The sequence below is a fragment of the Amblyomma americanum genome, chromosome 2 (genome assembly GCF_052857255.1).
Source record: "Amblyomma americanum isolate KBUSLIRL-KWMA chromosome 2, ASM5285725v1, whole genome shotgun sequence".
NCBI classification, from domain to species: domain Eukaryota; kingdom Metazoa; phylum Arthropoda; class Arachnida; order Ixodida; family Ixodidae; genus Amblyomma; species Amblyomma americanum.
Genome location: NC_135498.1, coordinates 11,817,256 through 11,830,891, shown reverse-complemented (window position 1 = coordinate 11,830,891; position 13,636 = coordinate 11,817,256). Strand labels below are relative to the sequence as shown.

Here is a 13,636-nt window from a genome sequence, read left to right as displayed (position 1 = left end):
AAGAGAAAACCTGCCACATGCCACCTACACTGCTGACTCTGCTTTATCAGTAAAGGAGCATGCTGCATGACAGGCATTCACGAAGGCACACCTACAGAAGCCCTCCCTGGCAGTCAGAGAAAACTTTCAATAGTCAAGGAGTGCAAATAAAGACATCCAACAAAGAAGGTGTTTTGCAACCCATACCCATAAATGTGCGAATTTTTTTTGCACTATCACTTGCTGTTCCACATCTGCAAGCAGTGCAACACTCAGCAGCTACCACAGGCTGCAATGTGGACCGCATTTCCCTTGTGCCCAGGTAAGTGGCATGACTTCAAACACCAACTAAGCATGCTTTAACCTATTCATGCATTCATGCAAGCATGCACTAAGCATTCATGCAAGCTCACCTCCCCTTTTTCAAGCTCGATACTGATGCTGACAATGTGCTGTGCCTTTTCTTTTGCAGTCTCCCAAAATACCACATTAAGCCATCAGTAGCTTCTGCTTTCTTAGCATAAGCGCCTGCTAAAACATTCAACTCAGCAAAAGTTACTTTCAACTTGTTCTTTCTCCTCAAACCTCCAATTTCCTCACCAAGATAACACTGTTTACACATCTGCTACTATGTATATCCAAAGCAAATTACCAACAGAAATCCCCGCTCCATGATTTCATGCAATAAACAACAGTTTACATGCAGAGTTCTCTATAGAATGAACGTTCAGCATGCCAGACCACTCACAATAAAGAGTGCCTCCTAGGACATGCTATGCATGCTTCAAGCTTGCCACCGTATTACAAATGATCCCCTCACCCAAAGTGTGCAGCCACATCATCTCAATGGCCGAACAAAGGTCAGTCCCAGAAAAGCTAGGCCAATTTTGCTATTTTTAGAGCAGTTTACTCTGTGGACCTTTGACTCTGTGGACCTTTGACTCTGTGGACCTTTGCTTGCCACTCTCAGCAGTGCTCAATATGTATAACCACGAATATTTGCTTACAAATGGAGCGTCTATGAACAGCTATACTTCTTGCTCTGAACACAAAAACGCAACTCCTCATCATTCCCCTAAACTCACTAGACTAGTTCTCATCAATTTGGAAAATGGTTGAAGTAGCCGAATGCACATCAGCAACAAGGATGAAACGTATGTGCCACACAAGACGCTTATTAAAGGAACGTTTCCTGAACTCCCTCACAACCAAGAATCACTGGCCATATTGATGCCGCAGCATAAATATACATACAAACAGGTATGAATACATGTGCATGCTTGCATTCATTCCAAGTGTTGAGTTTCCAGGGGCACATTCACTGTACCACAGATTTGACGCCCTGTTCCGGAACTATCAATGAGATTCTCCATAACATAAGCATTTTTATGTGCGAAAGAGTTAGTGGGTGCAAGCATTCCTTCATGGCTTCCTCCTTACCAAACAGAAATTCAATGTATTTCAAGGACCTACAGGAATTCCAAGACTCTAACGGCCCTTAAAACACCATTTTAATTCAAGGGTTTTCAAGGACTCACACAGGCCGTACAAACACATTTCCTGAACCTCTCCATTGTTACCAGAATGCATACAGCTTTTTCACATCTGCTTGTGCTGAGCTGGAGGCTTTGCAGGCATAGCTATCAGGTTGAAACCAAAAACAAAACAATGTGTGCGCCAGTCTGGCTATACTCCATCCATCTCAGTAGTTCATTGCAGTGCTGTCAAGGCTATGAATGTGCACAGGTAACGTTCTTATGTTACGGCTTGACTATGGAATCGTACGTCCAAGGGTGTTTATAGTAGCATTGGTAAACTTCTCTAACACCCCAATGTGAAAAGGAACTAGATTTCATTTAAAAAAAAAAAAAAGGTTTTCTACTCTCTTCCATGTATCTCAGTAAACAGCACTATAAAAATACATAAGTTGATGTATATTTCAGCTTAGTGTTTATGTGTCACTACAAAAAATTCAGCACATGTTTCAACAAACAGAATGGCCATTAAATACCCCAAGCACAGTGAGGACCATGGGAGGATAGTGCCCCTGTTGGCATTTGCTATCACTTTTGTTGCTTTCATGCACAGTAGCGAGTTTTAGAATAGTGTATGCGTGTTTACATTCTTAAAATGCAAGCTTATTGCGGGACATAATGCATATGTCACTTCAGCACCCTTAGTTCAATGTAGAGTAATGTACATGCAACAATAACTCATCACAGTGGTGTCATCTGGGCCATCTGGTGTCATGAATCATTTTTGTCAACAAATCAACGTTTCTAGTTAGGCCCAAGAACAGCCCAATCGTCAAAGGGCAAAGTTATCGCCTATCACTTTTGTAAAAGGCAAGATAAGAAAGCAAAAGCTTGATGAGCCTTTTACAGCCAGTCGACATACCAAAAAACAAAGCAATAAATCCACTGTGATGTGTGGGACCTCGTCTTGTTTCCTGCACAGACTCCTTCCCTTACTGTCGTAGCTTCTTATCTCCACTGTGTAGTTGCTTAGTACACTTGATAGAAAACTGCCACTGCTACTCTTATGCCGATTGAGCATTTTAATATGGTTTGCAGAAAGCGTTTTGTTTCCCATTCCACTCGCGGCATCCCGTGGTGTTGGTAGACACGCGTCCGCGCAGACGACAGGCACGCACAGACATACCATATAAATGCATTTAAGGGCCGCACTTTTTTTTCCAGATTTGAGGGCCAATTTTCGGGGTGCGGCCCATGCACGCGATGTGTGAAAAAAAAAATTTTTTCAAGTAAAAACAACAATCAGGGAATGAGTGGCATTTATTCTATGTTCAATCGTCACTCGCGGAGTATTCCGACTCCGAGCTGGTGCTGTGCTCTGGTGCACGCTCATTCCACAAGAAGTGACACAGCATTTCCGCTGTCAACGCGTAGCTGTTGTTCCGCACTTCCATCACACAGCAGCGCAGCTCTTCGTCCAGTTCAGAAAACTTGCACGGCTTGCCTCGGAAAGCGCACTTTTTACAGCTTGTGTTCCTCAGTGCATCCTTTTGGTTGCATCATCGTCGGACGCACTTCTCGGCCACGTCGAATTTCCTGCCCGCTGCACGCTTGCCGTGTTCGACAGCAAACTCTCAGCCGTGTAGCTATTAAGGTGCTTGCCTTATTGTGCTAAAACAGCAACGCTCGGCGACAGCACACAAAAGCCACGACGACGGCGAACTACCATGCTACCACAACTCCCGTTCCTTTGACAGCCGCAAAAGGGTGGAGCTGGTGATACCGATGCCGATATGGATAGCAGAGCTCACAACGGAGGAAAAAGTTGATGATAATGACAAGCTGCCGCCTCGGGCGCCATCCATGGGCGGCACCTGAAAGCTCCTGTGCACATGCGTTGCCTCCGCGATCAAGTGCGCCGTTGCTCGCAGCCGGAGCTGATCGCGGAGACCACGCGGCGCATGCATTTCGAAGGCTATTCCCGCGCCAGTCATGGAAAGTTTGGGTGCAGCCCTTACATGAATATTATTTTTTGGTAATATTTCCTTTGTGAAAACAGGGTGCGGCCCATACACGGGTGCGTCCCTTGCACGCGTTTATAGGACATTCAAGACCTGTGCGCCCTCATGTTTGCTCAAGAAGGCCCGTACCTTCCATAGCAGTGCCAGTTAGCACTGAGATGGAGTACACGGGCCTGCATCTAATCGTTCACTACAAGGAGAGTGGCAAAAAAATTCCTACATTTCAATGAAGTTTCCTTTGCACTTCTAAATCATTAATGGAAACATTTCTTTATATAAATGAAGTTGATTTTGCATAAAACCTTGGGCTCATTAAAAGAACATGTTTATAAGTGAAACTCCATTACTAGTCATTAACTTCATTTCATGACTAAAGAATTCCGTTTCAAGCATAGGCTGCTCATAAGAGAAAATGCACTAGTCTACTCTTGATGCATTCTTAGGTTCACAGAAGGACCAAACATTTTAAACTGCACAACTTTTTGAAACTATAACTGCTGTAGTATGTGAATTTGTGTGTGCATTTAAGCCTGCCTCAGTTGCATGAAAATCATAGCCACTCTTGTACTACAAAACCCAACACAACACGCAACTAGCACCATCACTGAAATACAATAATGAAATATGCCGTGCAGATACAGCTCCAAGTGAAAAACCAGTGCAGCTGAATTTGTTTTAATTTTTCCTTTTTAGTGACATGACCCTATTTGGTGCACCTCTGCAGCACCTTTGACTAACGGTATTGAACACCTTTCTTGCAACATTTTATTTCTAACCCACAGCTTCGTTTGTAGAAACAGCCCAAAAGAGAACAGACAAGCAAGAAGATGAGATGCACACTGTCCCCGTTTGACCCAGCTTAAAGACCAGCAGCCAAAACCAGTTGTACCAACTAGTGCCAGTCATGACATATTAGGCATCATATAGGTTCCCAACTAGCAAGTTGCAGAGTCAATGTAAAACTTGTGATCTGCAAACGTAGGCCACTACTGAATTCCAAGCTTGACTAAAAATAACCACGTAAGAGTGCAATACATTGACCATTTCTGGCGCAAGTGAGCAATCATGCAAGAATTTTTTCACACAGCATGGTCACATAAATATGGCAACCACTCAAATGATTTCCGCTTATTAATTACCTTAACTGCTACTAAACGCCAAATATCAATTGCCAGTCACCCAAAAGCTGCCTGTCCCACTGAGCATCCTTTTCTGCACACATGAAATCCTTCTAGAGATTGGAACACCCTGCCCACAGACGATGTGATACACTCTGCCATGTTTCGAGTCAATCATCAAAGAACTACAACCTTTGTCCGTAAAGTTTTGAGACTGATTTATTTTCTTCTCTAGAAATGATTAAAACAAATGTTGGTGCGTATGTGTAGTGCCATCGTTTCAGGCTAACCTGGGCTATTTATGTTAATTGCTGTGGCAGTCCCTAGATGGCACTACACGTAGAAAAATACGTTGTCACTAGTCATCAGCACGGCGCACTCTACTGTGAGTGAATGTGGAGAGATGGACGTCCACCTCGAGCAGTGTGTAAAACTTAAAATTCTGTGTGAAGCTTGGCAAGACAGCCCCACAGGTGTATGAGCTTCCTTGGGGCGCTTATGGCGATGAGACATTATCGCGGGGGCGAGTTTTCGAGTGGCACAAGAGATTCGTTTCAGGGAGAACGTCGGTGGAAGACGACACAAAGCAGGGCGTCCTTCAACCTCACGGAATGAAAGCAACGTGCCTCGGATAAGGAAATTCGTACAGCAAGACTGCACCATTACAGTCTGCATACTATCAGACGCTCTAGACATTAGTAAGACAACATGCCCCCAAATTTTGCGTGACAACTTGGGGAAATGAAAGCTGAATGCCAGACTTGTGCCGCACTCTCTCACACAGGACCAGAAGGACACGCGAGCATCAGTCAGCGCTGATTTTCTCTCCAAGGCAGAGAAGGATGCTGCATTTGTCGACAGCATCATTGCTGAAGACGAAACATAGTGTTTTCAATATGATCCTCAAACAGAGGCACAGCGCCGAATGGTGGTCCACAAGCCCTCCAGCGTTGAGAAAGGTGCGGGGACAGAAGCAAAACGAAGACGATGCTGATAGTTTTTTTCAATGCCAGAGGTGTCATACGCGACGAGTTCGTCCCACAAGGGCAGACGGTGAATCAGGAGTTAGATCCGCGTGCTCCAAACCATGCGTGATGCACTGCGATGCCGTCGCCCTGACTTATGGGCATCTGGACAATGGAGCCTATTCCACGATAACGCAAGACTGCACACTGCTCTCAGCTTGACAAAATTCTCACCAAGCACAGCATTCCTCTACTTCCCCATCCACCATACTTGCCTGACCTCTCTCCATGTGATTTTTCCCTGTTTCCTCATGTGAAGAGAGCCCTAAAGGGTCGCTGGGTGGAGAGCGTGGAGGCCACAAGACACCAGCCACGACAAAGCAGCTGACAGCCCTGCCAAAAGAAGCGTTTTCCAACTGTTTCCAAGACCTCAAGAAGCGTTTGAAGCTGTGTATAGACTGCAAGGAAGACTATTTCGAAGGGGTGCTGCACAAATGATTTCAATGTTAAACGCATCTTTTGTAGCGATAGCTACATTACGGTAGCATTTCGAGCCTTCAGCGTGGTTCGTCACATGGTTCGTCACGTGACCAAGTTCCACTCAGCCAGCTGTAGCTATCGCGTCACTCCGGGTTTAACCGTAAGAAAACCACCGCCAATTTTTTTTAATGGACTCAGCCTTGGAACTCTACGGACAAAGGTTGTATTAAACGGCGCACTAACCCACCCTTATTGTAATGATCCTAGGCCTTTGAAGTACTAATAAATAAACTATTCATGTGTGACAGAGCTCGAAGTTATACTGTACAATCGACTTCACAAATTCCAACTAAAGGACTGAATTCCTGATACCACTCACCGTTTGAGGATCCCGACCGTGCAGGGCTAGCAGGTGCCTGGGCCGGTGTGGTGGCCTCGGAAGCCTCTGCGCTGCCCTTGCTGGCCGCCATGCCCTCACGCAGCCAAGACGAGTACTTCTCTGTCTGGTCCATGATGAAATTGAGGTGCAGGTCGAGGGCCTTCTTGCGCTTCTCCTCGAGGCGCGTCTGCTGTTTGAATTCCACCAGCTTCTCGATGTTGGCCCAGAACTGCTTGATCTCCTTGGCCACCTGAGCGGCAACGCGCCGCAAGCGCTGAAGCTCCTCTCGTTCGGCCCGTTCAGCACGCAGTTCCCGCTCCTGATGGTAGCGCAGAACCATGCGGGCACACTTCTTGGCCGCCGCTTTCTTCCACTTGCGCTCCTGGGCAAAGTCGGTGGCCAACCAAACCATCTCCTCGAGCAGGTAGTCCCAGTGGGCTTTAGCCCGCGGAGGCTCCTGCACCTTCGGCAACCGCCGCGCCGACCACATGCCATCCTTGCGCAGCTCGGCGATCCGTTGCATTACATACGCTTCCTGCTTGGCTCGCTCGACAATTTCCTCCTGGGAGCCAATGGACGAGTCGTACACAGCTGAGATGGAATGCTGGCGCGTGGTGAGCCGCGACCCAGGCAGGAGCAGCGCAGGATTTGCAGCACCAGCAGCCCCTGCCGCAGAAGGCGTTGCAGGAGTTGCGGGTGCCGCAGCGGCGGTGGACTGGGGTTGTCGTGAGGCACCTCCTTTGGACGGAGAGCTTCCACTAGATGTGGGGGTTGCAATAGCGGGTGCGCGCAGCGGCGAGCTCGGAGGCCGCAACTGGTGTTGCGGTGTTTGTTGACTAGAAGAGGGAGAGGATGAAGGTGGGTCGGCCAGACCCCTAGGGCCAGAGGAAGGCACAGAGGAAGGTGATGTGGCAGGAACCAAGGCTTGACCTGTGCAGAAAGGGTGAGAGTAAGCAACTCACACGGACAATCCGTGTGCAACTGTCGCACTAACATGAATCAGTCAACACCAGCAAGCAGGCTTGTAACACTGCACTGTACCACACAATTACTGTCAGCAGTATCAAATTCTAGCTACTGCGCACTAAGTGCCGTTCAGGTTTCGCCAAACCCTTTGGCATTTCCATAACTCCAATGCTATTAATTCCATTTGCTATTATCTCCATATTGTGTATTGGCATAAATGCCCGAATGGGCAGTTTTAAAGCTCTTGCAAATGAAAATGCACAGTACATGCTGAAAGAATGACCCGGTACAGCCAAACCTCATTATACTAAACACTTATACAACGAATTACCAGAAAAAAAATCTAAAAGCGAACTCTAGGTGGTCCACGCTTTATATTTCCATGAAAACTGAATTCATATAATGAAACAGGAAATGCAAAATTTGGTGCAATATCAGTCACAGAAAAGCAGCTTTCTATATTGGTGCTGTTCGAAATAAGTAAACAAGCAAAGATAATCTCCAAGAAAAACAATTTTCCATCGTTTGAATTGCCTGCAACAAAAAATTGTTTTAATTGCCCGAGTTTGTTACACACTAGCGCAGTCTGTGGCCAGCAAAGGAACTGCTACCACCACAAGTCACTTGCTCAATCTGTCGTTATTTCACTGTGTACGCTGGTGAACAAAAGGGCCGCTCCATTCAGATTCTGGACAGGAACTTGAGGCAGTTCTTGTAACGTTGGCAACGTGGAACAACTTGATATTACTTTACAAGGAGAACTGTCACCCATGTCTGCTGCTTACCGCATCGCCCTATAAAGCACACTCGGCACCTGCGGCCATGCGCATGCATTCAGAGGCTCGGCACTCCGGCACAGTAAACAACCTCGTAAGCTGATACCAAGGCAAGTACATAAGCACGCTGTTGTAAGCCTTTGCACCACAAGTAGCAGCTTGTTGTACTGATCGTATGGAAAAGTTCATACTTTCTAATGCCTTGAGGTACCCCCAAACCAAGATATCACTTTTTAAAATAAACTGCATTGTGCACTTGGCCACATTTTACTTTCACCATGAATGACAGTTTGCAAGATAAGATTTCATGCATTTATTAAGGAATTCTGCTTCCAGATTAGAGGAAGTGCTTTTTGTAGCTTCGCGTACTGCATGTTCAAGTGCCCTTTGCTCAGGCTCGCTCACAGATTTGTTTATTAGCCTATTTCTAAGACAATAATTGGCTATAACGAAAACTTGGGTGCTTAAAATTCAATGTCCTGTCCCTTTAAGGAGTTACAAGGAAATGCTAAAATACGACAGTAACATAACGCTGCAGAAAGGATCCCTCGGCAAAATGGGCTGCAATTCAGCTACGTAAATACAGGTTACAGCCCAGGACCACAAACATGATTTTTCAATCTTGCTTTTCCAACAGCACTCACCAGGAGAGGCAGCAAGTTGACTGGTAATGGCAGAAGCTGAAGTTGTTGTTGCCGCCATGGCAGCCTCAGCAGTCGACAATGTCGTGGTGACGGTAGCTGCAGACGCTGCCGTTAGGGGCAAAGGCGACTGCGCAGCCGCAGTAACGGCGGTGGTGACCACAGTGGTGGTTAGAACTGCCGCAGTTGTCGCGGCCGCGGCTGCAGCCGTTGCTGCCAGCAGTGCGCTCGGAGGCCGCGTATCCAACAACCTGGCAGGGTCCTCCTCATCCTCACTGTCGAGCACATGCGCACGGAGTAATGCCAGCAGTTGAGGCGTGGGCCGCCGCTTCCACGCAAAGTAGTCCATCATGTTGCCTCCATTTTGTAGGAAGAAGAGCTCTGTTAAGTGTTCCACGTAGCGCTCCTTGTTGCGCTGCAGCTCTTGCTGCCGATGATCGAGCACTCGCTGCCGCATGGCAGCCACCTCCTCACTGGCTGGAGGCCGCTCTTCCAGCTTAATACGCTTGGCTGCACGTGGACACTCAACACCCACCAGCTGGAGGAGGCCGCCCGACCTCGCAGGAGCGGGTGGGGCTGTCACTCCACCTGTCGACGTAGATGGGGACGTAGGTGGGGGCACAGGGGGGAGCACATGAGTCTGTTTTGGGGGCACCACAAACTGTGGCGGCAATGCAGTCGCCATCGTCGGAGACCGCTGGGGGGTACGCGGGGGAGAGGGGCTGGTCATGAAGCTGTAGGAGTGCAGGCGTTGTTCATCCTGCGTCAGGGTGTCCATGACGATGGCCTGTTGCTGTGCGAGGGGCTGCGTGGTGGCCAGCAGAGCAGCGGCAGTGTCAGCCAACCGGTTGGACCCGAGCTGTCCCGCCGCAGCCGTCCTGGCCACAGAGGGAGCAGGAGGCGAGCTGTAACCCTGCTGGCTGGCCGCCGCCAGTATACGTGCCAGGTTTTGTGACGGGGTGGCTGCGGCCACAGCTACACCAGGGCTCGTCACTGCACAGGACAGGAAGCAAGAGGTGGCGCTAGGCAGCCCAACCAAGAACAATGCATAAGCAAACAGCTTGGCGTGCACACTCCACAGCCATGCTTCAGCAAGCCACAAAACAGCCACAGCTCTTAGGTGACGCAAGCATGACATAAAAATTAGCAACTTGCAGGTTCCGAGTGCAGTAATACTATTGAGTTCAAGAGACCTGCTCACAAACCTTCAAGCAAGAGCTCAACAAACAAGGAAAGCACAAGCCTGTATCAAATATGTCACTAATAAAGTTGTTTTGAAACCCTATTATATCTACAACCAGAACACAGAATAGAGGACAATAAGCTCCTCTCTGATTCAGCAAATACAACCACTAGTGACATCAGCAACAAGAGGAAGGCAACCTAGAGACCTACCGGAAACCTGTGCCGGAATGGTGATGTTCTGAATGTGGCCTCCGATGGACACTGCTGGGGCCAGGTAATGCTGGTAAGAGGCGGGCGACCCGGTCAAGGTCACATCTGAGCTGGCCACCACCGTGGTGGCCACCTCGTGGGCCGAGGCCTCCGCAGGTGAGACCATGCTGCGCACCTGCATCAACCCACAGCTTCCATTAGAAATGCATATACTCCACAGCACAGTTTCAACTTCTGTCCATGACAAATATTTTACCGAAAATTATGACTGCAGAATGATATACAGTAAGCCCCCATTAACAGACACACACTTCCAGTGTATTACAGAATCTGCCATGTTCAACAGAGAATTACCACACATTCCTAGCACCAGCGCCTCCAATGTGACTCAGCATGGCCAGCACTACAGTTATTTGCTGCCACACTGCAGTCACACATTGTGAGTCACAAGCACTGCTCCTAGATTGAAAGACTGCTGAGAAGGCCTTCCTAGGGACCTTTGTATAGCACAAGGCAGCTTGACCCAACAGCAAGCAGTATCTTAGAATAACTGCTCGAAAGCTCACTGCCAAGCCAAGCCCATGGAACTATGAGAGGAGAATGCAACTTTGAAGCTTTCATCTGACCAATCAGACAGCAAAAACTCATGGCACACAAAGTGCTTCACACCTGCACCACTCTCCACTCCGCAAGTTCACAGACTGCACGATGGAATATATTTCTCTCAACACACGAAAAAAAAATTAGAATAGCTAGCACTTTTGCCATATCAAAAATTACAAGGGCACTTATGCCTGCTTATGTGGAGGAATGCAAAAGCATGGAACTTTCTAGAACGTGGGTTTTTCCACAATGGGAGTACGAGATTTTTGTTGTTTTATTTTTATCTTTATTTGTTTTATTACTTTTATATTTTCATTTATTTCTATATCTTGTTTGTTTTCATTGCTTTTACTTTATTTTACTTTTTACGTCAAGGTGCTGTGTCGACATCCGTGACAGTTTCAACATCCAGGTGTTATGTTGACGTCCTTGGCTATTGTGTAGTCGAATTGTAATTAAGTAATTACAATTCATCAACCAAATGTTTCCCACAGCAAGATCTCGTCACGCACTAACACAAAGTTTTGCACATTTATCTTCATAGAACGACGTAACCATGCGGAGAAAGTTTTGCTGACACAAAAACACGGGATAAACACAGGTAATTGTGTCGTCAAAGCGTAATTTTCACATTTAATTAAGTAACTAATTATACCACATCGACCAAATTTTTCCCACCGCAAGATCTGATCACACACTAACACAACCAAACTTTCCACATTTATCTTCACAGAACGACATAATCGTGTGGAGAAAGTTTTCCTGACACGAAACTGGGGACATAGCTATCCAAGCCATCTAATTCTTTCACATTAATAAACACTTAGTGCACTATGGAACACAATTTCCCTCAAGGACAACATAAATTGCCTTGCTGGGAACACCGGTACACTTTCAGTTCATTTTTCACACTTTATTTGCATTAATTCTCAGCTCATGAAAAATTATTTGCATATTATATATATGCAAACGTAAAGCCTTTGTCAAAAGCCTAGGGGATTTCTTTCTGGGCCATGCTGTACGATTAGTTATGCATCGTCAATGTTCCAAATCTCATGAAGGTGAGGAGGATTCTCGTCCTCAACGCTCTGAAAGTTCAGACTTCCACACATGCTACACGAGCCCCACAGCTCCAAAGCAAACTATATGCAGCTGTCCAAGACCTGCATGAATTCCAAAGAAGTTGCGTGTCATTCAATTGTGCAACCCATCAAGAAACAAGCAATAGTTCGTACATACCACTAATGCTATTGCACATGTGTGACAGCCTGAGAACCCTTGCCCCTTACTTCCTCCCAGTCAGCCTACAATCCTTTCTCAGTACCTGAGGGGACCGGGGGTGAGTACGGAGGTCCCCCGAAGCCTGGGTGGCCTGCAGGAGACTGGCGACAGCGGGGGTAGTCGACTGAAAGGATTCATGGTCAGTGCCCTGCTGCTCTCCATTGGACTCCCCGCCCACTTCGATCATGGCCCCGACCCGCAGGGAGGCGCCACTGAGTTCCGCTGCACATACAACATGGAAGTTCACTTAGTAAAACACGTTGCGGGGCTAGTTGGTTATGCATATTCTTTCGTTAAAATTTAAGCAGCGCTAACTTTTAGGACGAATACACAGAAGACATGACAGGACGGGCGCTGACTCCAACATGGAGGAGGGGGAAATGTAGCGCAAACATGTGAAGCACACAAGCAGGCTGCTCCTTGCTCGGCACAGCTGCCATCCAAGGGTACCAAAATGTCATAGCGGCAGCAGCAATCTGCATAGGAAACCCCCTGTGCAGCCAAGGATCTTGGAAGTAAAGGCTTGCGAATGAACTCACACACTTCCACCTCCCTTGCCTATCTACATCTAATAGTATGCACTGGCCTGGAGACACTGCTGCCTGGCCACATCCCTCAAAACACAGACCTACTTATTCTGGCTTCAATCTTTAGCTCTTTTTTCGGGAAGAATAAGTACCTCTGTTCCATGCGCACCATGCCATTCAACACTGAAGTTGTATTCATGCAACTGTTCAGCACCATTGCCTGCCGTCAACCTAATGAAACCTGCCTGCACCTGCCAGGCTCCACCCAAATAATGAAGCAAGGAATTGAGTATGCACAAGCAGCCTCAAGTAATCAGGGATCATTCACATTCAAAGTATGTCCAATACAGCACACACAACATGGTTTAGGCTAAATGTTTCTTTTCTTCCTCGATAACCTGCCTAGCACCACAAGGAAAATCTGTACTTATACCATAAGGCTGCTATCCAAAGCACATATTTAACTTAGTACTTCATTACCTTACACTACTAAAATCTATAATCAGTCTAGCAAATGCCAAGTTGGTCACTTTATTTTTTCTTTGAAACAATGATTCAATATTGTTTTTCTGGCTGCACAAGTTTTTAAAACGCCAACTCTAAAGGTTTTTTTAACATTCTGAGTTGATAATCACATCTCATTCTTAGAGCCTCTTCGCTCCAGCACAAAAAAAAAATTGTTTTTAAACTACCAAACGGAATACTGAAAAACATCAAAAACCAGGAAACCAAAACTGAAACTGGGTTTTGACTAAACGATGGCGTCACCACAAATCGTTCTATGATGTCACGGATACCGTCACAAAACCTCTTGTGTGCACATTGATTGCCTAAACTGGCGACTAAATGAGAGCTTGGGTCATTGAATTTGTCTGAAATGACCAAAAGGCAGCTCGAAATTTTGTCCTTCAACAAACACACAGCAAATATCGACGGCCACGCATCCAGCAACGTCACACATACACGGTTGGCAATAGAGACCTCCCCGACTATGGCCATGAAATGGGAAATTTTGAAAAACATTCATGCT

At 46.8% G+C, this 13,636-nt stretch overlaps 1 protein-coding gene across 27 annotated transcripts in view; it reads right to left on the bottom strand.

The window, feature by feature from the left end:
- Positions 1-13,636, bottom strand: part of dom (domino helicase) — a 149,138-nt gene that overhangs the window by 121,726 nt on the left and 13,776 nt on the right. For all 27 annotated transcript variants that reach the window (XM_077653115.1, XM_077653121.1, XM_077653129.1 and 24 more), the window contains exons 2-5: positions 12,123-12,301; positions 10,196-10,370; positions 8,804-9,793; positions 6,418-7,347 (exon numbers count right to left, since the gene is read on the bottom strand). In XM_077653115.1, coding sequence (XP_077509241.1) covers positions 6,418-7,347; positions 8,804-9,793; positions 10,196-10,370; positions 12,123-12,266 — 2,239 coding nt within the window. In that variant the 5' untranslated portion in view covers positions 12,267-12,301. The remainder of the gene's footprint in view (positions 1-6,417; positions 7,348-8,803; positions 9,794-10,195; positions 10,371-12,122; positions 12,302-13,636) is intronic.